The sequence below is a fragment of the Pocillopora damicornis genome, chromosome 5 (genome assembly GCF_964200805.1).
Source record: "Pocillopora damicornis chromosome 5, jaPocDami1.2, whole genome shotgun sequence".
NCBI classification, from domain to species: domain Eukaryota; kingdom Metazoa; phylum Cnidaria; class Anthozoa; order Scleractinia; family Pocilloporidae; genus Pocillopora; species Pocillopora damicornis.
The window spans coordinates 24,108,918-24,136,377 of NC_142674.1; the positions used below are offsets into that span (position 1 = coordinate 24,108,918).

A 27,460-nucleotide genomic window follows, 5' to 3' on the forward strand; every position below is an offset into this window, starting at 1 on the left:
CTATTTTTATCTTTAGGGGTCATAAATGTTTTTAAGATAAAATCAGTTGACACAACATCCACTGAGCCACCTCTAAGGAATTATGTAGAAATGGAGTGAAAATTGAACTACAATTCACTGCAACAATGAGCTCTTCCACCAGTCAATGTTGTAGAATGGTGTAAAACAATTAAAAAACATTGTACATGAGAAGAAGAGTTGAAAATAAGGAATATAATTGGTATGCTATTCCAGAATATTGCCATTTCAATGGTAGTGTGTTGACAATTTTCTTGCTGATTTTATGTATATACCTGGGGGATTTCTTTTGTGACAAAATATCTGTTGCAACTTAGTAAAACTACGTTTGATAATCATTATTAAACTCCTTGCTCTGAGAAATTAATCTCTTTTCAACTCAGTGATCAGTGGCTTAATGGCATCTCTCATGCTCATACATTTACAGTGTAAGGTATAAACACTTTTTTTATTACATAGCTTGCAGTGAGAAGCAAAGTGAAAAAGGGTCTTAGGACAAGTCTATATCATGAGCTGTGAATGATTTAAGGCATCATAGTCACAAGGTACAAAATGTTCCAGGATTTTTTATGTTTTTTTGTTTTGTTTTGATTTTTTATCTAAGAAGTCTTTATTTAGTAAACTTGTGATATCACTGGATTATTGTTTAATTACATACAGTGTATGTCTCATTCAGGGCTGTAAATTATGAATAATTGTAGTTTGAATTATGGCATACAGAGAGACAGTGTTTTAACCCTTTACACCCTAACATCAGTATGCATATTCTCCATACTGTTCTCTATACATTTTCTAGGATGCTGACATGTTTAACAATCAAGAGCGTCTCTAGTCAGTGATCAGCTCCTTTATTCTCCTGACCTTAATGTTTGATTCAGAGAGGATCTGGTAAAGAGAAATTAGATGTCAGTCACCCTTAGGGACTAAACTGCTGAATACTTGGTCCTTCTTTATCAGTGTAAACCCTTTAACTCCCAAGATCTGATTGTAAATTCTCCCCTTTAGCTGCTACATATTTCCCTATAAATTAGTTGTGAGAACTTGATACTAGATCAAGATAAAAGCTTCAACCTGACAGGTTTGAATATTCTCATGACCTGTTTGCTGAATAATGTATGGATATTATAGGGAGGAGTTTCATGTTAATCACTTGTGAGAGTTAAAGGGTTAAACCCTTTACAGGCCTCTCACCGGCTCATGTTGCTCCAGGTCTCATTCTCTCCTGCAGGTGAAGAAGCACTTTAGCCAAAGTGCAATTAATCCTTAAACTCTTAAGATCTGATTTTTAATTCTCCCTCCAGCTGCTACACATTTCCTTGTAGATTAGTTACAAGAATTTTGTGTTCAATCAGCGTAACGTCTTGTACCTGATGAGTTTGAGTATTCTGATTACCTGTTTGCTGAATAATGTATGAATACTACTGGGAGAAGTTACATGTTTATCAGTTCTGGGTGTTAAAGGGTTATAGAGGCCCTGCTCACAGATGACCTTTTTTTTTTTTTAAATTTAACCATTATGCGAATGACTTAGCCTTCCTAGAAATACAAATAACCAGAAGTTGTTCCTCTTGGTTAGGATCTTGATGAAGAATTTCAGAAGAAAAGAGATTTTGTGGAGGAGTATACACACCACTTACCAAGGAGACATACGGGGTCAGTAGTTGTTATATTTTTCCAAATAGAATCTTACTCCAGGGGTGCATTATGATTCAGTCATTCTCTTTACTGTTTGCCATACAACTCATATGATGTTTGTTCAGAGAATTTGGTTTTGGATCATATATACAGTGTATGTCTCATTCAGGGCTGTAAAATATGAATTATTGTAGTTTGAATTATGGCATACAGAGGGACAATGTTTTAACCCTTCACACTCTAACATCAGTATGCATATTCTCCAAACTGTTCTCTAGACATTTTCTAAGTTGCTGACATGGAGAGTGAAAATTGAACTACAATTCACTGCAACAATTAAAGCTCTTCCACCAGTCAATGTTGTAGAATGGTGTAAAACAATTAAAGAAACATTGTACATGAGAAGAAGAGTTGAAAGTAAGGAATATAATTGGTAAATTGCTATTCCGTTGACAATTTTCTTGCTGATTGTATGTATATGCCTGGGGGATTTCTTTTGTGACAAAATGTCTGTTGCAACTTGGTAAAATTAAGTTTGATAATCATTATTAAACTCCTTGCTCTGAGAAATTAGTCTCTTTTCAACTCAGTGATCAGTGGCTTAATGGCATCTCTCATGCTCATATACTTACAGTGTAAGGTATAAACACTTTTTTTATTACATAGCTTGCAGTCAGAAGCAAGTGAAAAAAGGTTCTTATGACAAGTTTATCATGAGCTGTGGATAATTTCATCCATCATAGTCACAAGGTACAAAATGTTCCATGGTTTTTATGTTTTGTTTTGTTTTGTTTTGATTTGTTATCTAAGAAGTCTTTATTTAGTAAAATTGTGATATCACTGGATTATTGTTTTAATTACATACAGTGTATGTCTCATTCAGGGCTGTAAAATATGAACAATTGTGGTTTGAATTGAGTTATACAGAGACTGTTTTAACTCTTCACACCCTAACATCAGTATGCATATTCTCCATACTGTTCTCTAAACATTTCCTAAGATGGAAACATGGAGAATTTATCTAACAATCAAGAGCTTCTTTAGTTGGTGATCAGCTCTTTTTTTCTCCAGACCTTAATGTTTGATTCAGGAGGGATATGGTAAGGAGAAATTAGATGTCAGTCACTCTGAGGGGTTAAAGTGTTAAACTGCTGAATAGCCCTTGAGCAGCCTTTCATTATTAGCTCTGCAGAAAATTTGAGACAAGTTAGGGAGAAGTTTGCTGGGGGACTGATACTAATTATATCTTTTAGAGATCTCAGGGGTTTCATTAACAAATTTATTCAATTAAATGCCATGGCAATTTTTCGTGATTCGAGTGCAGTATTTATTGGAGGACAGCATTTATACAAGGGTGGCATTAATTTAATATTAATTTAATATTAAAAAAACAATATTATGGAAACAAATCATTTTAATTTTTGAAAACAGACACTTTTTTTATTGCTTGTCTAAAAACTCATTTTGTATATTGTTCTCAATTTCACAATTTGCAAGTTAATACAACTGCATTGCATAACATGAAAAAAGATCTTATGTTGGATATGCTTTCTCAACATCAGAACGGGTACATTTGAAAGGATTTGTGTCTGGTTCAGCAATGATGGCTGTGTGCCTTTTGAGTCTATTCCTCAAATTAAAGCCAGATGATGATGCAGCGTTTATTAGAGGGTGGTTTTTATTCAAGGGAGGCATTTAATCGAATAAGTACAAGTCAGGGAGAGGCTTGCCAGGGGTCTGGCACTAATTATATTCAGAGACCTCAGGGGTTTCGTAACCTTTTCCATAAGTGCCTGCCTGTGGAATTTATGTACTAGGCAGCTGTTTTGTTTGACAAAATCCAAACACACAGGCTAAGCAGACAGCAATAAGAGGCCATACAGGCAGCAGTAGATCAACATTGGCTTTTATTGATGACCTAACTTTCTTCTGAATTTAACCATTACAAGAATGACTTGGTCTTCCTAGAAATACAAATAACCTGAAGTTATAATCCTCTTAATTATCCTCTAGATAAGATCTTCAGAAAAAAGCAATTCTTTTTATCTGGTCAATATGCGTTTGTCTAGAAAGCCGAGTTTTCTTTAAAAAATCTGAGCGATTGACATGACGAGTCTTTACGGTGTTGTTGTCGCACATTAACTCGTTCGCGTCTTAAGCTGTTATAGTCATTGGTGATGTTCACTAATGTTTAAGCTTCTTTTTGATGTTCACCAATGTTCACCGGTGTTTTTTTTACTAAATATCGTTTACTTTTCTGTATGCTTAACTTCTAATAAGTTGTATTGGATTTAGGACCAACTCGCCGACGTCTCTACTCGATTTTATACTTCGGCGAGTTGGCGTCGGCGAGTTGGTCCGTCGGCGAGTTGACTGGATACCCTGACAAATATGTCCTTTGCACCTCTCTCTGATTTTTTTACATGTGATTGTTTTTGTTTTGTGTTTTTTTTTTTACATGATTCATATAAGGCTGCACTTAGCAATAGACTCAAAGTTCAAGTTGAGCTTCTGAATAATTATGGTGAACCCCAGAATTGAAGAATCCTAACTTGTTTTACACATTTTTTTTATTTTCAGCTTCAAAAAGCCAAAGACGATGCAGAGGAAGCATACAATTCAATTTCAGAAGCTGCAAAGAAAGAGGTGAATAAAATGATATAAAAAAGGCCTTTTGTTTTACTTAGACTTTTGGCTTACTGTTTTGCCAGAAAATTTTGCATGCCACCCTTACCTGGTTGCATTTCTTGGTTTGTTTTACAGGCAGACCACCCTGTTGTTGGTTTACTTGTAAAACACATGTCAAACAGTAATATGAATATTTGTGCCATTTTCATGTTCAAACCTGAATATCAAAAAAATTAGTTTATACCACACAAGTGAATAGTGTTTTTCGTGCACACTGATTGGCTAACTCGAAAGTGATGAGCAAGTACCATTAACCTCTGAGAAGCCAAAGTGACAAAATCGCTCATCAACAATTTGATTTTCGACCATTTTCCGTGGTTTACAATGAATCCTTTGCGCCGGCGTAATAAACAGAGGAGAAATGTCAGATGATATAGATAATTGTTAGGGGCACATGAAAAGAAATTCTCATTTGGCTCTAACTACAGTAGACAATGTGCTTACTTGATTGATTTTCATTTTTTTTTTTTTTTTAATTTAAATATAGGTGATCCGTTACAATAGGCAAAGGGTGTTGAGCCTGCAAGCCAGTCTTATCCAGTACGCTGAATCGCGGTTAAAGAATGAAAGAGATACCTACGCCATTTTGGCCAAACTATTGAATGACATGAAAAAATCTTAATTAATGAGTGCAGAGAAAATAGACGGTACTGTAAATTTGGGTGGCCAAAATTTATTGCTAACCTTCCTTATGAAATAAGATTATGTTAATTTGACACAGACAATACAAAAAAAGTTTTTAAAATGATGTAAGATCGTTTCAGGCATTGGCTCACTCCAGGCGTTCAGTTAGTAGAAGGGAGTGAAGACTGGAGTGGAAAAGTGAAACAGGAAGAGAGGTTGGGTCAGGTGGGATTCATTAAGTGACTCAACCCAAGCCTCCCTCGCTTTTTCACTTCTCTGCTATTATAGCTCTGTTTACTATCACACTTTGTTTTACCAACTGAATGTCTGGAACAGGCTATTTAGGCAATAATCACAACCATTATACTTTCTTCAAATGTGATTGGTGCATGAGCTGCTTTAATTTTTTACTTCTCATTCTGTACAGCAGTAATTGGACAGTTGGCTGTAATCGGACACCTGTAATTGGACAGTTGAAGCAAAGAATCATACAAGTCCACTCAGCCAAATCCACCAATCGTGGAGTCAATCACAATAACCATAGCAACAACCACTTATCCAAAAAAAATTAAGAATTTCCAAAATGGAGATATGTTTTTTACTTTAGACATTGTCTCTACCAGAGATATTTGACCTAAATGTATGTGCTGTTTTCAGAAATTGTAGCAATTAATATTAATTGGTAACAGGACTTCTTGTCATCCAATTCTTTCTCTAATCATATTGATTATCATCAGATTGACAAATTGGTCTCTTACTTCTTTTTTGTCTAAGTTTGTTAATCATGTGTATGATAACAACAGATGGAATTAGACTCCACACAGTCCTATTCCCATTGTAAATTGGCGGGAAATGGTGGCAAAAATCCAGCAATGACTTGAAGTTTAATTTGCAAATATTTGAAGACAGAAAATAATTTTTCGATTTTGTGAAGGCTACCAGCCTTGAATCAAGGCCCCAGAACATTCAATAAACACTTAACAGGGTGAATTTTCAACTTTATGCTTTTTCATGCAGATAACCATTATACTAAAGAGTGAATTAATTTCTTCACGTCTTCTTATAAAATAATATTTTTATTAAATCTGAATGAATGGGTTTCAAATATGTAAAGTTTTCTACATACTTTCGCAGTAACAGACATGGATAAAAAAATTTTCTTTTCAATCCTCTGAAAAGTACCAACCAAAAAACTGATTTCCTTTGTATTGAAAAGCTTTGGTAATTTGTATTAGGTATAGCGATGGTAGGTTTTTGTTTGAATAGCTTTACCTGCAGGCAGAACTTGACGTTTTCAGTTGACTTAAATGCGAATATACTTATTATTCTGATGAAAACTGTTTTCCTAGTGTAATAATTTGTTTAACTTAGAATGGGCCATGTACGATGCTAATTGTCGTTTTAACTCTACCGAAGCTCTTGCGGTTTGAAATTGGTGACTCCCCCACCAGTCGTGTGGAGCGGAGTATTTTGGTTTTGTAACAATAAAATTTACTTGTTCCCTCCATGAAGCTCCGTGGTATTCTATTAATCCCCCTAATGTGCAGTCAATCTTCTATAGTCCTCTTTTTAACTCTGTCAGAGACGACTTTCGACGATCTTCCGTTCCCCCATGCGATCCCACCCTCTCCCCTAAGAAAACAAATTTCATACAGCCCACCCAGGCTATAAGAATGACTCTTCCTTTAATATCCCTGGTTGTCTAGAATTTTAGGCACGAAACGACTAAACTTCCTTCCATGATCCTCCTCTTCCTAACCCTAACCCTACCCCTATGTACAATTTTGTCATCTACTGTTTGAATGGCCTGGATTCTTTTTTAATGAGATCAGGCGCAAATCTGTCTGCTTCTGACGTAAAAGTCATCACAATGTCATCAGAGATGCTGCGATGTGCAAATTGCTTGAACTTTCGTGCATGGTTGCTTCTGAGCAGTGCCTTGTCATTTTGCTGACTGAAAACGACGACGTGTTCCCTCAACAGTTCCTTAAAGAGAAACAGAAACAGAAATCGTTAAAGAAGTAAGTGTAAATCACTTGTAATCTAGATTTGAGAAGAAAATTCCAACAAATGTTTGATTGCAACAAGATCAAAGCTCAGTGTAAGATCCATGAAGGATGTTGACACAAATTCTTGCTCGTAGACTCAAACTGCAAACCTTAACGGCTCTCTAAACGAGTTTAATTCAACTTCGTTATAATAATTTATCGAATTATGCGTCAATTTCCTTTTGCATACAACAATTTAGGAATTTGTCCTTCGTTCATTTGCAGAACTATGGTCTCTTAACTGGACGGAATTTTTACGATTCTTGGTTTGCTGACTGATAAATCTCATCTCGTACTAGTCAAGGAGCTATTTTCTGAAAAAGCCTTATTTAAGGAGTTGGTTCAACCCATCCGACAGAAAAGGTTTGACAGCTGATTCTGATAGACCAATACCTGCTTTTTAAGACAAGATACTATGTAGTCCCGAATTGTGGTACCCCTGACGAGATAAATGGGGTTTTATACAATGACACGGCACACAACATGGAGACGAGGCTCAAACAGAAATTGACCTCAAATTTCATCTTCTTCCACTAAAGTGCCCCAAACCCTACTAGAAAAATGATGAGCATGTACCTGCCTACAATATAAGTGTTCACATGGTACGACAGCATGTCACGTGATTGTCACATGACTATTTTTCCGACAAAAAGCGGCCTCCTTCGTCGATCCGGACATATTTCATATCCTGCTGAGACTAGGGTAAAGGACGTATTCAGGCCTTTTATCATATCAGGAAACAAAGAGATCGTACACTTTTGAATTACATTTAAAAAAATATATTTGGAAGCGTAGAACTCCAGAAAATCGACAATATTAGTGCTGGTCTCTCCTCCATCAATGTTTACATGGAAGCGAGGCTGGAATAAAAGTAACCTCAAAACAGGTGAAAATCTTTGAAAAAATGAAAGATGCTGTGAAAATATGAAAGCATTCGAATGCCGGCATTTCTATGATAGCCTATAAAAATTGTTTCTATGCATATCTGCGAACATTTTATGCTTATTTCAGTTAATTTATGACAAAAATTAAAAAACGCGGATTTACTAATATTCTGCTGTACAGAGACTGGATTCTGTTTATTGAGCTAACGACCACATGTGGAACAATAGGTATGGAAGCTTCTTGCCGTCAGTCATTCTTTGAAATTCAAAGGGAGACGACTGCGAGTGAAAGCTACTGGCAACAGCTCTTCACAATGTGAAAGCAGTAGGTATTTTTAAGTGGTGTCATTTTGTAAGTAAAAAAGATACCAGTTTGCAACATGTTTTAATTTCGTTACGTGTAAACTACAACCACTGATGATAATCTGTCTTACAAACACTTAGGTCTTGAAAATTACCCCCTAAGAAATTTGCTATCTTTACCAATCTTTGTCGCATACTAAAGAATCGTTGAATCGGAATTGTAAAACATCAGTCAAAACCTTAATTTATCGGCCCGTTGTTCGGATCTGTATCGGGAGAGGTAATGATCTGATAAGTACATGTAATTTGCAGACTGACATAAAAAACAACAACTGTCACTCAGTGTCAGAGGCACTAGAATCATTGTCAGACAACAACTCTTCATTCAGAGGATTGCAGCATCCTTCATCTGCCATACATAAACAGGCCTCCGTACAAGGGAGGTTACTTTTCCTACAGGAACAACTACGTTTACATTCTGAAGTTGTGCAGCGGCATGATGTTAGCTCCGTCATGCCTTCTGGGGCAGGACTCCTTGTCATCAGAACAGGGAATAGCTTGCCATTTTCCAGCTTCCATCCATGTTCATCTGGCGAGGGAATGTTCTGAAGTGGAACCAAAGCTCTATTCCAAACAAAGGCTTGGAAGTTAGCCCTCTTGATATGATGAGACAAGCATTCTGAAGTCGGTGGCAGGTCTTCACTTTTCAAATTTCGTTGACAAAAAAGAAAATATCTAGCGTCGTCTACATTTGAAAAGTTCTTCGCAGAAGTGTAAAGGGAGCAGATAAAAGACTCAGCAGCCTTCTGCGCAGGCTCGTGTATGGCAGGACTCTGTCCTAGAGTACAGAGATCACGTTGCATCTGTTCTTTCGTCAGCAGTACCTTCCACGCCTTCTTCTTCCCTATTCCAGAGAAGGCACTCGTAGAGTCGCAACCAGTCAGTGCATGGAACGATGGAAGACATCTACAAAGAGATTCCCCCAGGGAAGCCTGAATCTCATGGACAGGTAGGTATCTCAGTCTGTCTTTGACGCCTGTTTTTAACCACAGTTCCTGGCAGTTTAAATCTGAAAAATGTGCTACTGAAAGTACGGCAACATCAGTGTCTGGTGATTGTATCACAATGCGTGGATGAGTGGCTGCAGCGTGTTTGGCATGAAGCAGAAGTCTTGTATCTGCCTCTTCATGATCTGAACGTAGATTTGGCTCAACAACTGCGGAACCACTAGTTAGACACACTGCTTTTAATCCATCCTTGAATCCTCCTCCTCGGACGACCTTCTGCCGAGGGCCTAAATATGCCGGTAAGTTCTTTGTTAACGACTCACAGAGAAAGGCGGCTAAGTTTTGTTTGTTCTTTGGGTTTGAGATATATTTTGACCACTGCTTCGGTACTGGCGTGGATCCACTGTGGATGTTAATTTCAAACGAGCTTGATTCTCCTCTCTTGCTGCGTTCCCCTGCCTTAATTGAGACAGGCCTATATTGGTCGAAAATTAGGTCTACTCTGGTGTGACTGTTCTGATGAAATTTACTAGTGACAATGTCTTGGTATTTCTGCGATAACTGGCTAAATGTCGCAGACCTTGCTGATTTAACCATCTGAATAAGAGCCATCGTATCAATTAGACATGCTGTAGGGTGCTGTGATGAAGGCAGGCTTGATCTACACGTAACATTGTTTTCAAGTACATGCATTAGGGTGCTTTTTGTCGTCTTCCTGAGGCTGCCATCAGGATGTACAAGTGCGACTGGTACACTGCAAAGCTCATAAGAAAGGACCTCTTTGAGATCAATATCCCTGTTCCTCGCAGCAACCAGGAGGCGACCAAAAAGCTCACGATCAGCATTAACAGTTACAGTTTTATCTTTCTGTTTGCTCACTGCAACTTTCTTTGCCACAGAACTGAATGTTTTAATCTTCAGCCGCTGGATTGGATCCCAGAAATTTATTTCATTCCTCTGGATTCGCGATGAAAGAAAGGTTTCCATGCTTTTTCGGCCTAACTCTTCTGCGTTGAGAAGAATGCTTCCATCTGCGCCTGGAAGAACAACACCAGTGGCAAGATTACTTAAGGTTAAGGGTATTTCCTCCTCTGAGATTTCTTCTGGAATCTGAAAAGGGTCACTGAGGAGACCACTCTTGAAGGTTTCAAACAACTTCTGTACGTCTCTCTCATCTCTGCTCACTCTTGTGGCTTCAGCCTCCTTGTGTGTCCCAATGCGGTCGCAGTTTTCTAGACCACACATCTCCTTTAGTGCATGTGTCATGGCTGCTCGCTCGTGAATGGTTAAGAACCATCGGTCTACAGCATCTTCGTTCGTACTCATTCCAACTATGCCCCCCTTTGTCTTGGTATCAAGGTTAATTGATTGTTCTAGGGCCATATCCGGCCAAACTTGCGCAAACGGTTGGTTAGAGCGGCTTACACTGTGGTTTCCAGCAATAAACTCTTGGTGAACTGCGGGGTGAGTTAACTGCAACATGTGCATGTCAGAGAGATAGACTGGAAGCCATCTGGAATAGTTGACCCTGTCCATAGAGAAAAAATGGAACCATTTCAGTTGTGGCGGAGAGGTGGAGTTTCCAGTTTCCGGTTCGTTCAGCTTTAACGAACTGCAGAAGCAGCAGCACCATATTAATGTATCCTTCCCAGAAACTAAAAACTTTGGACTTTTCTCTGCCTTCAGATTTGAACCGCTCAAACAGTGTCATGAGAGGATTGACACAACCTTGAAATGCTTTCCAGGCATCGTTAACGAAGCAACCCTGTCTCACTGTATTCCGACACTCCCTGCTTTTGTCAGCAACACTTTGTCTGACTCGGTTATCCATACCAACTGCTTGTCTTGACAGCCAGTCTAGGAAGGCTTTCCACAACAACCGGAAGAGCGCCTCCATGGTTAACTTGTGGGCACGAATACCTCTGTTATATGACTTGCCAAGCATCAAAACTGAGGTAGTACCAGCTGCATAAACCCCTGACTCAATCAGTAAGTCTTCCAAGCCTGACTGTGCATACTTCTTTCCAAGCAGAGAGAGAAAGTTAAGGGCAATGTGGAACCCCCCCATTCTGATCACAGTGTTTTTAAATACCTCTGGGTATTTCATTTGTAGCTGCTTAGCTTTTGCGTAAAGGGCAAGATCAAAGGTAATTACAGAATCGTGCTGTCCCATTGTGTCGCATATCTTTTGGGCCAGTTTCATCAGGGTGTAAAGAGTGCTAAAGTTGCTAGACTCTGCATGGATCATTGGGTGATAGCCGATATTGGTCTTCACAGGAATGGTGGGGTGTGTGATGGCATTGAACCCACTCCAACCAGGTATAGTCTGTTCCTCTGGAGACTGTTGATTAGATGCCATGAGAGGATCAGAAAGACGAAGTAACATCCAGCAAAGGTCATCCATGCGGTCGCACTGAAACCAGGTAATAACATCGTTCCCAACAAAATTAGTTAATGTAGGATGTCTGCCTCCGAAACTAACTTCCTCCATGGCAACTACATTTTGAGCAGAATCCAGTGATCGCTTCTTCTTGGAGTGGTCAGCAAGCACAATCCGTTCTGGCAGAGGACCGTACTGCTTTGGCTGATATATAGCAAGTGTTGTTGCATGCGTTGTGTTCTTGCCGTCAATGGTTTCTTCAGTAATGTCGTTGTTATCAGCCGCCAACTGAATGAATGCACCAGGTCTTATGTTATTAGGGATCACAACACCACTGGCATGTGCTCTCGCTAAGCTTTCATTTGCCAAGCTGGTCTCCACTTGTTCGATCTCTTCATAGGAAGAACAGTAACCCATTCTGTTTAAAAGTGTTATCAGTTGTTTGGAACCAGTTAAGTGCTTGATGGTCATAGCGAGACCTACGTGCTTGGGCAACTTTACTCTGGCATGTGATGCACAATGAATAAGATCCTGCCCAGCCATTACAATCTTCCGCTCATCGGTTGTGCTCCTTGCACTAGAAGGTGAGTCGTCGCTGTACTGTTCTCCAGTAACAATCCACCTGATAAGCCAATAAAGGCTCTTGGGAAGAAGAGATTTTGCAGTATCCAAGTGAAAATCTCGGATGTCAAGTGGGTTGATGTTAATGCCCTCACATCTCAGCATCTCCCGCCTGATAATGGAAGCTATAGTGTAGATGTCTAAGAAACTGAAAGTTTCTGACTCTGGCTTATCCATGCTCATAGAGTTTGTTTCGTCACGTAATGGACAAGTGCTTGCTGCATTTATGATATCAATTAAGGAGATGGAGCTGCTGAAAACAATTTCCGATCTGGATTGTTGAGGTGACTGATGGAAAACAAGACGTTCCTTAAAATGAGCCATCAATCGTGCTTTCAGCTTCTGCTTTGTGTAGCTACCTGCATCAATTCCTATCTTTTCCAGTTCCTTCTTGAACATTGCCAGCAAAACATTCATGTCGTAGGCTTTTCCTTCCTCAATTTCGGGGGTTATGACCTTCAGTAACTGATTGAAGGCTTGATAAAAAGTGCTTTCCTCTCTTGTGGATGTAGCGACGTTCTGTTTCCTCTTGATATTAACCTTGCTGATATAGCAGGCATGACACGCTTTGTGGTATTTTCCTTCCGCTGCAATAAGATCATAGCTAACCGACCGAAGTATGGATAACAGTTCATGGTCTCCTCTTGCCTCTGCAGATTCCTTTATACTGTTGCATGCTTCAAAGGTGGCGATGTTTATTAGCTGTCGGTCCTTTTTTCTTGTTGCATTTTTGCAGAAAAGACACTTTGACCAATCAAACACCATGCGTCGCTCTTTAGATTCTGCTTGAACATCACTTGAGGATTGTACTCCATAATACCGTAAATTCTGTTTGCTGGTATATGTTTCGTAACACGATGAATGCCACAAAATATCTTTCCCGGCTACATTACGGAGATCGTCAGCTGACAAACGATGCGAGATTTCATCTTGCCGAACTTCAAGAGCAGATATGACTTTCTGTATTGAAGAGAGTTTTCCAGAGCGAAGGACGTCACTGCTACTCTGGCAAAAAATGCACTTATCGAAAGAAGTTTTCTTTGCTCTCTTTGCTGGCATGGGAAAAAGCTGCCAACCATCCTTTTCCTCCATGTCGTCTACAGCATTTGTGAGACTTATTACCTGTGCAGATAATTTATTTCCAGACGTTTTCACTTTTAAATCGGCTTTTACAAAAAATACATCAGAATTACGTATCTGACGGAGTTTTAAAATAAAAAAGAGCTCTGTCTAAAACTCCTGCTGATAACCTCAACACATTGCTAAAACATGTTTTTTAACGGAAGGACTATGATCGAGCAGGAAAGGAAATACAAATGATGATATTACTAGCAGGTGCAATGGCGATGTTCTAGAGTCTCAGCGCATGAATTTTGAGAAAAACGATAGCAAACAAGTCGCCGTAATACAGTTAAGATATCAAACTTTATCTATCTTGAACTCTTTGATGGCCGTTTACATCCACAATCGCATACAAAACTCCGTTCACAAATCTGATTTTGAGGATCCAAAATGGCGGTCTGAAAATAAGGCCTGGATACTAATTTGCCATGGCTTGAACCATTCCTTATCTTTCAGAGAAGACAAGGCATTCATTGTTCCTAAAGCAACCATAACCACTAAAGCTCACTACTTTAAACCACACCAGACAGAGATCAAGGATATTTAAGGCGATATATAGCCTTTATAGAACGTTTTGTTGAAAAAAATATTGAATATTTTAAACTTTGAAATAACACTGCAGTCTACTGATATTCATAAAATCTGAATTTATATAAGAAAAATATTCATTAAAATTATATTCTTGTGATATTACTTTTTTACATCTTTTTCATACCACTTTTTCAAAGATTTGACCCGTTTTGAGGGTGCTTTTATTCCAGCCTCGTTTCCATGTAAACAGTGACGGAAGAGAGACCAGCACTAACATTGTCGATTTTCTGGAGTTCTACGCTTCCAAATGTTTTCTTTTAATGTAATTCGAAAGTACACGAGTTCTTTGCATCTTCATATGATGAAAAGCCTGAATAAGTCCTTTATCCTAGTCTTAGCAGGATTTGAAATATGTCAGGATCGACAAAAGAGGCTGCTTTTTGACGAAAAAATAGTCATGTGATAATCACGTGACATGCTGTCGTACCATGTGAACACTCATATTGTAGGCAGGTGCATGCTCATCACTTTTCCAGAAAGGTTTGGGGCACTTTAGGGGAAGAAGATAAATTTTTTGGGGTCAATTTCTGTTTGAGCCTCGTCTCTATGCTAAGTGCCATGTCATGGTATAAAGCCCCATTTATCTCGTCAGGGGTACCACAATTCGGGACTACATAGTATCTTATCTTAAAGAGCGGGTATTGGTCTATCAGAATCAGCTGTCAAACCTTTTCTGTCGGGTGGGTTGAACGAAACCATTTTTTGTTGGGTCTGGCTCCTTGACTATACGAAAAAAACTGTGGTTATTCATCGTCGTCTTATCGAGCCTTATTCAGTATCAAGGCGCTGAAATTAGCCTTACTGGTAAGTACATTGTGTTATAGTGTAATTTAGATGTTTCTGTTGCGGGCCAGGACTTGCTTATTTTGAAACTGAAACGAAACATCTAACGGCTTTTGGACAACCAAGTATCTGCTTTTCATTTATACCAGTCCCCTCTACTAACTATGATTTATGTGGGCAATGTGAAATGATGTCTATTGCGAGGAATTTTTTACCAACTTTTGAAGAGCGAATTAGCTTTAAAAACTAAATGAAGATCAACAAGTCAAGGCACATTGCTGTGTTGTTTTGCTGGGGGCAAAAACTTGACCAATGATGAGGCCCAAGCGAATTCAATAGTTGTCAGTAAAACAATTGATATAATACCAGCAGGGCGCTGCTATTTAGGGATGTGAATAATACGCATTGCGACAACGCCAGATTAGCTTTCGCTTTCGAGTTCTTCGAGTGTTTTGTTGACTACAGAAAGCGGCCAATGTTCTTTATCGTAAATGAAGTATGCATACCTCACTGAAAGGTTTCTAAAACTTTAACAACGGTAAGTGTACCTCAATTCACTTACATGAAAGCTATGTGGAGCAGATACAACTCGTTTCAAACGGAAAATCAACAAACATACATTCTAGAATATTTATATTGATAGGGCACACCCTGAAGGAGAAGGAGCCTGAGAAAACTGGTTTAGCGAAAAGGTGAAATTGCACGGGAATTTCTACTATCGTCACTTTAGATTAGTGAAAATTTAAAAGTGACGTTATTTGATACACTTTATGACTTTATTATCTGATATGCTGCGTGTGTCAAATAAACGGCAGACCTGCTTCGTTTAGTTGGACAATAATGCTGAAAAAAGCAAAAAGTAAAACGCATACTATCCCCGCTACGATTTCGTGAAAGCTGCACAATCTTTGGTGTGAAAATTATCCCTTGCTTTAAGGACAACGGCACAATATCAGATAAAGTAATATCGTTTAATGCGCTTTTTTTTCTCCTCTGATGTACAGATCGGGACGTTTGGATCGCAAACAAAAGGCTAAGAGTCTTTTTAGTGCAAGCCAGGCCAGCACGATTCACAGCAGCAGTAAAAAGACCGAAAGACCAACGATAGCATTTATCAGCCATAGTTGTTCCTCAAGGCACTGAAATTAGCCTCACTGGTAAGGACATTGTATTAAAGCGTAATTTAGCTGTTTCTGTCGCGGGACTTGCTCATCATGAAACTGAAACGAAACATCCACCTGTTTTCGAACAACAGCAAGAAATGCAGTACTAGTCTTCGATCTCGAGACTGATAAAGGATCACGAACTTTCTTGTCGATTTAGTCATTGCGTATGTTTTGATGTTGGGGAAGTTTTGCGAATGTATGTTGTCTAAAAGAACAGCGTAGAAATAATCTGTCAAAAACAACTCCGCAGTCGATTACAGATCTTTTTCAAATTTATCGTTGTCCATAAACATTTTCCCCCAATTTTGTAGCCTTATACGCTCTTAGTTGGCTGTGCATTTTGACGAAGAAATTGTTAGTTATGTTTTACTGTTGAAGATTGTAAACTTTATACCGAATTGTTCGTTTGAAAGTTTATCCTCCGGTGAAAGATTCTCAATTTGGAAATTTTTCCTTGTTTGCTCCCAGAACTGTTTCAATGCAATTCTAAAGAAAGACTTTGATTAGAACATTCTAGAAGAGGACAAGCAAATATGGTTGACCTCTTTTCAAGAGCTTACTCCAATTACTTTAAAGGAATACGGTTAGAAAATCGCTAAATTGGGTATTTTCTTGACGCCATTTCAAAAAACGCAATGTTATTGGATTATTATTTGTTAGGGTTACAATACGTAACACACTGGTTGCACTTTCGTGTTCCTGTTTACGAGTTGAAGGCGTGTTGCGTATGAGCAATTTTTGTTTCTTGTCTTGTTGAAATTTTGACAAGATTTTTAAGAGAAAATAGATTATCTTCTCTCAATTGACTCAACCCAGAAACCTGTCTCCGTTACTTAAGCGAATCAAGAGAAATATATTGGCCCGTTGGTATGACGCCATATTCATTTGATCAACGATATAAAAGTATTGTCTTTTCCATTTCAAATTTCTCGAAGTTTTTTGCTTGTAAATTATGGTCGCCTGTATTAGCCCCCTCTCAAGAGAGCCACAAATTTTGTACACTTTTGTAGGGCGAAAGAAGTTTGAATAATAATCTTGACCAATGGGTCAATGCACATCAAAGTGTCATTTTTCTACGGCAGATAATTGACGACAAACCGCAACAAAGGGAATCAAAATTAGTTTTCGGTCAAATAAAATGCATAGTACCCTCAGGCTGCAGCTATTTAGGGGCCTGATTAATGTGCTCTACGACGAAGGCAGATAAACGTTCGCTTTCGAATTCCTCGAATGTTTTGTTGAATGCAGACAGCAGCCTATGTTCTTTTTCGCAAATGAAGTACTGCTACCTCATTAAAAGGTTTCTAAAACTCTGAAAACTGTAAGTGTACTTTAATTCACTAACATGAGGGTTATGTGTACCATAATGTTTGTGAAAATAAACAAAGATTCATTCTGGAATATTCATGTTGATACGATACACGCTAAAGGAGAAGGAGTTTAATAAATCAGGTTTGGCGAAAAGGTGTAATTGCATACACTTCGATTTCTACTATCGCTACTTTCGATTGGTGAAAATATTATTAAAAGTGACGTTATTTGATACACTTTATGATTTTATACTCCGTTATCCTGAGTGTGTCAAAAAAATGAGAGAACTGCTATGTTTAGTTAGTTAATAATGCTGAAAAAAAGCAAAAAGCAGAAAGCAGATTACCCCCGCTACGATTTGGTTAAAGCTGCAGAATTTTTTGTGAAAAAATATTATCCATTGTTTTAAAGACAACGGTACAATATTAGATATAGTATTATCATTTACTGCGCTTCTTTTCACCTATGATGCACAGATCGGGACGTTTGGATTGCAAGGAAACAGCTAGGAGTCTTCCTCGTGCGAGCCAAGCCATAACGATCCACAGCGGCAGTTAAAAGGTCGAAAGAAAAACGATAGCATTTGATCAGCCTTATTCAGCCTCAAGGCGCTGAAATTAGCCTTACTGGTAAGTACATTGTGTTATAGTGTAATTAAGATGTCTCTGTTGCGGGCCAGGACTTGCTAATTTTGAAACTGAAACGAAACATCTAACGGTTTTTGGACAACCAAGTATCTACTTTTCATTTATGTGATCAATGTGAAATGATGTCTATTGCGAGGAATTTTTTAACAACTTTTGAAGAGCGAATTAGCTTTAAAAACTAAGTGAAGATCAACAAGTCAAGGCACATTGCTGTGTTATTTTGCTGGGGGCTAAAACTTGACCAGTGATGTGGCCCAAGCGAATTCAATAGTTGTCAGTAAAACAATTGATATAATACCAGCAGGGCGCAGCTATTTAGGGATGTGAATAATATGCATTGCGACAACGCCAGATTAGCTTTCGCTTTCGAGTTCTTCGAGCGTTTTGTTGACTACAGAAAGCGGTCAATGTTCTTTATCGCAAATGAAGTATGCATACCTCACTGAAAGGTTTCTAAAACTTTAACAACGGTAAGTGTACCTCAATTCACTTACATGAAAGTAATGTGGAGCAGATACAACTCGTTTCAAACGGAAAATCAACATACATACATTCTAGAATATTTATATTGATAGGGCATACCCTGGAGGAGAAGGAGCCTGAGAAAACTGGTTTAGCGAAAAGGTGAAATTGCACGGGAATTTCTACTATCGTCACTTTAGATTAGTGAAAATTTTAAAAGTGACGTTATTTGATACACTTTATGAATTTATTATCTGATATGCTGCGTGTGTCAAGCAAACGGTAGACCTGCTTCGTTTAGTTGGACAATAATGCTGAAAAAAGCACAAAGTAAAACGCATACTATCCCCGCTATGATTTCGTGAAAGCTGCACAATCTTTGGTGTGAAAATTATCCCTTGCTTTAAGGACAACGGCACAACATCAGATAAAGTAATATCATTTAATGCGCTTTTTTTCCCCTCTGATGTACAGATCGGGACGTTTGGATCGCAAGCAAAAGGCTAAGAGTCTTTTTCGTTCGAGCCAGGCCAGCACGATCCACAGCGGCAGTGACAAGATCGAAAGACCAAAGGTAGCATTTACCAGCCTTATTTGTTCCTCAAGGCACTGAAATTAGCCTCACTGGTAAGGACATTGTATTAAAGTGTAATTTAGCTGTTTCTCTAGCGGGCCAGGACTTGCTCATCATGAAACTGAAACGAAACATCCACCTGTTTTTGGACAACAGCAAGAAATGCAGTACTAGTCTTCGATCTCGAGACTGATCAAGGATCACGAACTTTCTTGTCGATTTAGTCATTGCGTATGTTTTGATGTTGGGGAAGTTTTGCGAATGTATGTTGTCTAAAAGAACAGCGTAGAAATAATCGGTCAAAAACAACTCCGCAGTCGATTAGAGATCTTTTTCGAATTTATCGTTGTCCATAAACATTCTCCCCCAATTTTGTAGCCTTATACGCTCTTAGTTGGCTGTACATTTTGACGAAGAAATTGTTAGTTATGTTTTACTGTTGAAGATTGTAAACTTTATACCGAGTTGTTCGTTTGAAAGTTTATCCTCCGGTGAAAGATTCTCAATTTGGAAATTTTTCCTTGTTTGCTCCCAGAACTGTTTCAATGCAATTCTAAAGAAAGACTTTGATTAGAACATTCTAGAAGAGAAGAAGCAAATATGGTTGACCTCTCTTCAAGAGCTTACTCCAATTACTTCAAAGGAATGCAGTTAGAAAATCGCTAAATTGAGTATTTTCTTGACGCCATTTCAAATACGCAATGTTATTGGATTAGTATTTGTTAGGGTTACAATACGTAACACACTGGTTGCACTTTCGTGTTCCTGTTTACGAGTTGAAGGCGTGTTGCGTATGAGCAATTTTTGTTTCTTGTCTTGTTGAAATTTTGACAAGATTTTTAAGAGAAAATAGATTATCTTCTCTCAATTGACTCAACCCAGAAACCTTTCTACGTTACTTAAGCGAATCAAGAGAAATGGCCCGTTGGTATGACGCCATATTCATTTGATCAACGCTATAAAAGTATTGCCTTTTCCATTTCAAATTTCTCGAAGTTTTTTGCTTGTAAATTATGGTCGCCTGGATTAGCCCCCTCTCAAGAGAGCCACGAATTTTGTACACTTTTGTAGGGCGAAAGAAGTTTGAATAATAATCTTGACCAATGGGTCAATGCACATCAAAGTGTCATTTTTCTACGGCAGATAATTGACGACAAACCGCAACAAAGGGAATCAAAATTAGTTTTCAGTCAAATAAAATGCATAGTACCCTCAGGCTGCAGCTATTTAGGGGCCTGATTAATGTGCTCTACGACGAAGGCAGATAAACGTTCGCTTTCGAATTCCTCTAGTGTTTTGTTGAATACAGACAGCAGCCTATGTTCTTTTTCGCAAATGAACTACTTCTACCTCATTAAAAGGTTTCTAAAACTCTGAAAACTGTAAGTGTACTTTAATTCACTAACATGAAAGTTGTGTACTATAATTTTTGTGAGAATAAGCAAAGATACATTCTAGAATATTCATGTTGATAAGATACACGCTGAAGGAGAAGGACTTTAATAAATCAGGTTTGGCGAAAAGGTGTAATTGCATACACTGCGATTTCTACTATCGCTGCTTTCGATTGGTGAAAATGTTATTAAAAGTGACGTTATTTGATACATTTTATGATTTCATCCTCCGATATCCTGAGTGTGACAAACGAATGAGAGAACTGCTATGTTTAGTTAGATGATAATGCTGAAAAAAAGCAAAAAGCAGAAAGTAGATTACGCACGGTACGATTTGGTTAAAGCTGCAGAATTTTTTGTCAAAAATATTATCCATTGTTTTAAGGACAACGGTACAATATTAGATAAAGTATTATCGTTTAATGCGCTTCTTTTCACCTATGATGCACAGATAGGGACGTTTGGATTGCAAGGAAACAGCTAGGAGTCTTCCTCGTGCGGGTCAGGCCATCACGATCCACAGCGGCAGTTAAAGGGTCGAAAGAAAAACGATAGCATTTGATCAGCCTTATTCAGTCTCAAGGCGCTGAAATTAGCCTTACTGGTAAGTACATTGTGTTATAGTGTAATTTAGATGTTTCTGTTGCGGGCCAGGACTTGTTAATTTTGAAACTGAAACGAAACATCTAACGGTTTTTGGACAACCAAGTATCTACTTTTCATTTATGTGAGCAATGTGAAATGATGTCTGTTGCGAGGAATTTTTTTACCAACTTTTGAAGAGCGAATTAGCTTTAAAAACTAAATGAAGATCAACAAGTCAAGGCACATTGCTGTGTTATTTTTCTGGGGGCAAAAACTTGACCTATGATGAGGCCCAAGCGAATTCAATAGTTGTCTGTAAAACAAGGGATATAATACCAGCAGGGCGCAGCTATTTAGGGATGTGAATAATATGCATTGCGACAACGCCAGATTATCTTTCGCTTTTGAGTTCTTCGAGTGTTTTGTTGACTACAGAAAGCGGCCAATGTTCTTTATTGCAAATGAAGTATGCATACCTCACTGAAAGGTTTCTAAAACTTTAACAACGGTAAGTGTACCTCAATTCACTTACATGAAAGTAATGTGGAGCAGATACAACTCGTTTCAAACGGAAAATCAACAAACATACATTCTAGAATGAATGACTTTTGAAGAACAAATTAACTTTGAAAACCAATGAAGATTAACGGGTCAAGGCACGTTATTGTGTGCTTTTGCGGGGAGCAAAAACTTGACCAATGATTAAACCAAAGCGAATTCAATAGCTTTCGGTAAAACAATTGATATAATACCGGCAGGGTGCGGCTATTTAGGGATATGAATAATATGCATTGCGACAATGCCAGATTAGTTTTCACTTTTGAGTTCCACGGGTGTTCTGTTGACTACATAACGTATACTTCACTATAAGGTTTATAAAACTTTGACGATGGTAAGTATACTTTATTATCTTACATGAAAGTTATGTGTACCAGGTACAACTCGTTTCAAACGAAAAATCAACGAGCATGTATTCTAGAATATATATATTGATACGACATACCTGGAGGAAACGGAGCTTAATAAAACAGATTTAACGGAAAGGTGTAGTTGCATGTACTGCGATTTCTACTATCGTCAATTTCGATTAGTGAAAATGTTAAAAGTGTTATTTGATACACTTCATGACTTCATGATTTGATATTCTGAGTGTGTCAAATGGAAGAACTGCTTCGTTTAGTTAGATAATAATGCTGAAGAAGGCAAAAAGCGAAAAGCAGATTTCTCTCCGCTACGATTTCGTGAAAGCTGTTCAATCTTTGGTGTAAAAATTATCCCTTGCTTTAAGGACAACGGCACAATATCAGATAAAGTAATATCGTTAAATGCACTTTGTTTTCCCCTCTGATGTACAGATCGGGGCGTTTGGACCGCAAGAAAACGGGTAAGAGTCTTTTTCGTGCGAGCCAGGCCAGCACGATCCACAGCGGCAGTGAAAAGATCGAAAGACCAACGATAGCATCTACCAGCCTTATTTGTTCCTCAAGGCACTAAAATTAGCCTCACTGGTAAGGACATTGTATTATAGTGTAATTTAGTTGTTTCTGTAGCGGGCCAGGACTTTTTAATTATGAAACTGAAACGAAACATCCACCTGTTTTTGGACAACAGCAAGAAATAAAGTACTAGTCTTCGATCTCGAGATTGATAAAGGATGACGAACTTTCTCTGTCGATTTAGTCATTGCGTATGTTTTGATGTTAGGACGTTTTGCGAATGTATGTTGTTTAGAGGAACACCATAGAAACAAAGTTACAAAAACAACTCCGCAGTGGATTAGAAATCTTTTTCGAATTTATCGTTGTCCATAAACATTTTCCCCTAATTTTTTAACCTTGTACCCTCTTAGTTAGCGGTGCATTTTGATGAAGAACTTATAAGTTATACTTTATTGCTGAAGATTGTAAACTTTATACCGAATTGTTCGTTGGGAAGTTTTTCCTCGGGTGAAAGATTCTCGATTTGGAAATTTTTCCTTGTTTGCTCCTAAAACTGTTTCAATGCAGTTCTGAAGTTTGAATAATAATCTTAACCGATGGGTCAAAGCACATTAAAGTGTCATTTTTCTTCGGCAGATAATTGACGAAAAACCGCAACAAAACGAAAACAAAATTAGTTTTGTCAAATAGAATGCATAGTACCCTCAGGCTGCAGCTATTTAGGGTCCTGATTAATGTGCGTAGATAAACTTTTGCTTTCGAATTTCTCGAGTGTTTTTTTCAGTACAGAAAGTAGCCTATGTTCTTTGTCGCTAATGAAGTACCACTACCGGCACTAAAAGGTTTCTAAAACTTTGACTACTGTAAGTGTCCTTTAATTCACTCACATGAAAGTTATGTGTACCAGATATTTCAAACGGAAAAATAAACAAGTGTACATTCTAGAATATTTATGTTAATAGGAAACACGCTGAAGGAGAAGGAGTTTAATAAAACAGATTCAGCGAAAAGGTATAATTGCACTGCAATTTCTACTATCGTCACTTTCGACTGGTAAAAATATTATTAAAAGGGACGTTATTTGGTACACTTTATGATTCCATCATCTGTTATGTTGTGCGTGTCAAACGAATGACAGAACTGCTTTGTTTAGTTAGATAATGATGCTTAAAAAAGCATAGAGCAAAAAGTATATTACCCCCGCTACGATTTCGTTGAAGCTGCAGAATTTTTGGTGTGAAAATTATCTTTTGTTTTAAGGAAAACCGTCCAATAGTAGATAAAGTAGGATGGTTAATTAAGCTTTGTTTTCACCTCCGATGTACAGATCGGGACGTTTGGATTACAAGCAAACGGTTAGGAGTCTTCTTCGTACCAGTTGGGCCATCACGATCCACAGTGGCAGTGGAAAGATCGAAAGACAAACCATACCATATTAGCCTTAGTTGTTCCTCAAGGCACTGAAATTAGCTTCGCTGGTAAGTTCATTGTGTTATAGAGTAATTTATCTGTTTCTGTAGCGGGCCAGGACCTGCTAATTTTAAAAATGAAACAAAACATCCACCTGCTTTTGGGCAACATCAAGAAATAAAGTACTAATCTTCGATCTCGAAGAACACTTTCGAAGAGCACTTTCGTGATTAAACCTTTCAAACACGAAAGTGCAACCAGGGTGTTATCTAGAGTGAAATGATTAAGATTAACGGTTCAAGGCACATTCTAGTGTCATTTTTCTGCAGGCAAAAAATGAACCAATGATGAAACCAAAGGGAATTCAACAGTTGTCAGCAAAACAATCGATATAAGGAATTTGATCAGAACATTCTTGAGCATAATTTAAGTTCAATTGTTGTAGTAATCATATCAGGCACGGGTATCTGAAGATTGCTTCTTCATCTGCCTTTTTTCTTGAGTTAGGATGCTAGAATGGTGTGTATGTAAATTTCCCCCTTCCCCCTTCACCCCACTTTCGCTGATAGGGGAGCTTTCTAGCGAGAAATACAGTACTAGTCTTCGATTTTTGAGATTGATAAAGGATTCAAATCCCGTACGGGCCTGAATTTTTTTCAGGTTCTATTTTCAACTACTCGTTTCAGTAGAGTTCTTAGCTGCGAGGATCTTTTAATATCATTTCTTGTCGATTTAGTCGTTACGTATGTTTTGATGTTGAGGACGATTTTGCGATTGTATGTTGTCTTAGAGAATACCATAGAAACAACTATGCAGTCGATTGGAGATATTTTCGGATTCACCGTCGTCCATAAAAATAAACAAGCATACATTCTAGAAAAACTTATATTGATACGACACACGCTGAAGGAGAAGGAGCTTAATAAAACAGTTTCAGCTAAAAAAGGTGAAATTGCACAGCGATTTCTTCTATCGTCACCCCAGATAAGTGAAAATGTCAAAAGTGACGTTAGTTGATGCAGTTAATGATTTGATCATTGATATGCTGCGTGTGTCAAATGAACGAAAGAATTGCTTTGTTTTGTTAGACAATAATGCTGAAAAAAGCAAAAAGCAGATTAGCCCCAATACCATTTCTTTAAAGCAGCAGAATTTTTGGTGTGAGAATTATCCATTTTTTCTGGACAACGGTAGAATATGGAATAAAGTATAATCGGTTATTGCACTTTGTTTTATCTTCAATGTACAGATCGGGACGTTTTGATTGCAAGCCTTGTTCGTGCGAGCCTGATCATCACGATCCACAGCGGCAGTGAAAAGATCGAAAGACAAACGATAACATTTATCAGCCTTAGTTGTTCCTCGAGGGACTGAAATTAGCGACGCTGGTAAGTACATTGTGTTATAGTGTAATTCAGTTGTTTCTGTAGCGGGCCAGGACTTGCTAATTTTGAAACTGATACAAAACATCTAACTGCTTTTGGACAACAGCAAGAAATACAGAACTAGTCTTTGATCTTAAGATAACCGCCGCCTGGTTAGCTCAGTTGGTAGAGCGCCAGTCTGTTGTGCGGGAGGTCGAGGGTTCGGGCCCCAGACCGGACCAACACTCAGGGTCTTAAAATAACTGAGGAGAATGTGCTGCCTTTGTAATTGTACCAGCAAATGGTTAGACATTCAAGTCTTCTCGGATAAGGACTATAAACCGTAGGCCCCGTCTCCTGCATCTTCAGTGTTACATGGTCAGCAGGGGACGTTAAAGAACCCACACACTTGTCGAAAAGAGTAGGGGGCGTAGTTCCCGGTGTGGTGGTCTATCTGTTGTTTCATTGTACATTTCATGCATGGGCTGGGTGGGTGAGTGAGATCAAATATGGACTGATAGCGGCAGCCAGAGGCGCCTTTACAAGCTGACGTTCGATCTCACTCAATTAGAATTGTAAACCGCCTTTAGACAGCATGTGATATGTGCGGTGTATAAATACACATTCATTCATTAAGATTGATAAAGGATCACGAACTTTTTTGTCGATTTAGTCATTGCGTATGTTTTGATGTTGGGGAAGTTTTGCGAATTTATGTTGTCTACGAGGACACCGTGGAAACAAACTGACAAAAACAACTCCACAGTCGATCAGAGATCTTATCGAATTCGCCGCTGTCCATGAACATTTTCCCTTAATTTTGTAACCTTATATGCTGTTAGCTGGCGGTGTATTTTGATCAAGAAGTTATAAGTTACGTGTTATTGCGGAAGATTGTGAACTTTATACTGAATTGTTCGTTCGAAAGTTTTTCCTCCGGTAAAAGACTCTCAATTTATAACTTTCTCCTTGTTTGCTCCAACAATTGTTTCAATGCGGTTCAAAAAAAAAATTTTGAGCAGAAAATTCTAGACGAAGGCATGCGAATATGGTTGACCTCTGTTCAAGAGCTTACTCCAATTACTTGAAATATCGCAGCAGACACGACCACGGTTAGAAAATCGCCAAATTTAATATTTTCTTGATGTTGTCTTTTGTCTGCTTTGTATTCAGAGAGGGAATGTAGAATGGTGTGCAAGTAAACCCCCCTTCCCTTCTCCTCAGAACCCACTCCTGCCGATTCGAGAATTTCTTGAAATATTGCTTTAAGGACCGGGGGGGAGCTGATGTGCTTTGATTTTTATATCTCTTTATCTACCTCGGACTAAACAGCTCAGCTTTCACTTAACGGATCAACGCACAAATGTGACGTTTGCGGTTATCGACGCCATTAAAAAGATGCAATGTCATTGGATTATTATTTGTTAGGGTCGCAACACGTAACACTCTGGTTCCACTTTCGTGTTCCTGTTTAACAAGTTGAAGGCTGGTTGCGCATAAGCAATTTTTGTTTGTTTTCTTGTCTGGTTTTGAAATCTGAAATTTGCCTGGTTTTGAAATTTGAAATTTGCCTATGTATGTTGTCTAAGAGAACACCGTAGAAACAAACTGACAAAAACAACTCCGCAGTCGATCAGAGATCTTTTCGAATTCACCGTTTTCCATAAGCATTTTCCCTTAATTTTGAAACCCTATACGCTCTTACGCTCTTCATTTTGATGAAGAAATTATAAGTTATGTGTTATTGCTGAAGATTTTGAGCTTTATACTGAATTGTTCGTTCGGAAGTTTTTCCTCCGGTGAAATGCTCCCAATTTATAACTATTTTCCTTGTTTGCTCCAAGAATTGTTTAAATGCAGTTCTAAAGAAAAATTTGAGCAGGACATTTTAGAAGAAGACATGTGAATATGGTTGACCTATGTTGAAAAGTATACTCCAGTTACGTAAAATATCACACCCAACACAATCGCCAGATTTAGTATTTTTTTGGAGTTGTCTTTTGTGTTCTTTGTATTCAGAGAGGGATTACGGAATGGTGTGGAGGTAAACCTCCTCGCCCCTCTCCCCACAAGCCACTCCTGCCGATTCGAGACTTTCTTAAGATATTGCCTTAAGGACACACTTAACGGATCAGCGCACAAATGTGACGTTTGCGGTTATCGACGCCATCCAAATAGACGCAATGTCATTGGATAATTATTCGTTAGGGTCACAATACGTAAGAAAGTGATTTCACTTTCGTGTTCTGCTTACGAGTTAAAGGCTGGTTGCGCATGAGCCATTTTTGTATGTTGCCTCGTCTGGTTGTTGCAGAATTCCCCACTTCGTTAAGGAAAATCTCTGCGGAGAGCTGGTTCGACAACCAATAGGACTATATCGTTCCGCTTTCGTGCGGTTATTTAT

At 38.4% G+C, this 27,460-nt stretch overlaps 2 protein-coding genes and 1 pseudogene across 19 annotated transcripts in view; 2 read left to right on the forward strand and 1 right to left on the reverse strand.

Moving 5' to 3' along the window:
• The window catches only part of LOC149046080 (sorting nexin-6-like), a 64,961-nt gene extending 58,489 nt beyond the window's left edge, over nucleotides 1-6,472 (forward strand). For both annotated transcript variants that reach the window (XM_089206522.1, XM_089206523.1), the window contains exons 5-6: nucleotides 4,234-4,299; nucleotides 4,829-6,472. In XM_089206522.1, coding sequence (XP_089062648.1) covers nucleotides 4,234-4,299; nucleotides 4,829-4,963 — 201 coding nt within the window. In that variant the 3' untranslated portion in view covers nucleotides 4,964-6,472. The remainder of the gene's footprint in view (nucleotides 1-4,233; nucleotides 4,300-4,828) is intronic.
• Nucleotides 1-27,460, forward strand: part of LOC113668818 (uncharacterized) — a 63,091-nt gene that overhangs the window by 20,720 nt on the left and 14,911 nt on the right. Inside the window, exons 1-8 of one of the 17 annotated variants that reach the window (XM_089206443.1) lie at nucleotides 14,648-14,725; nucleotides 15,709-15,861; nucleotides 17,658-17,810; nucleotides 18,765-18,917; nucleotides 20,710-20,862; nucleotides 22,199-22,351; nucleotides 23,610-23,760; nucleotides 24,942-25,080. The exons of 1 other annotated variant lie outside the window; for it this stretch is intronic. The gene's annotated coding sequence lies outside the window, so the exon portion shown is untranslated. Of the gene's footprint in view, nucleotides 1-14,647; nucleotides 14,726-15,107; nucleotides 15,243-15,708; nucleotides 15,862-17,061; nucleotides 17,192-17,657; nucleotides 17,811-18,145; nucleotides 18,299-18,403; nucleotides 18,453-18,764; nucleotides 18,918-20,709; nucleotides 20,863-21,647; nucleotides 21,736-22,198; nucleotides 22,352-23,609; nucleotides 23,761-24,941; nucleotides 25,081-27,460 lie in introns of those variants that run through there. 15 more of the 17 variants (XM_089206442.1, XM_089206444.1, XM_089206446.1 and 12 more) reach the window with 15 other exon arrangements.
• Nucleotides 7,859-11,609, reverse strand: LOC149046084 (uncharacterized; annotated as a pseudogene).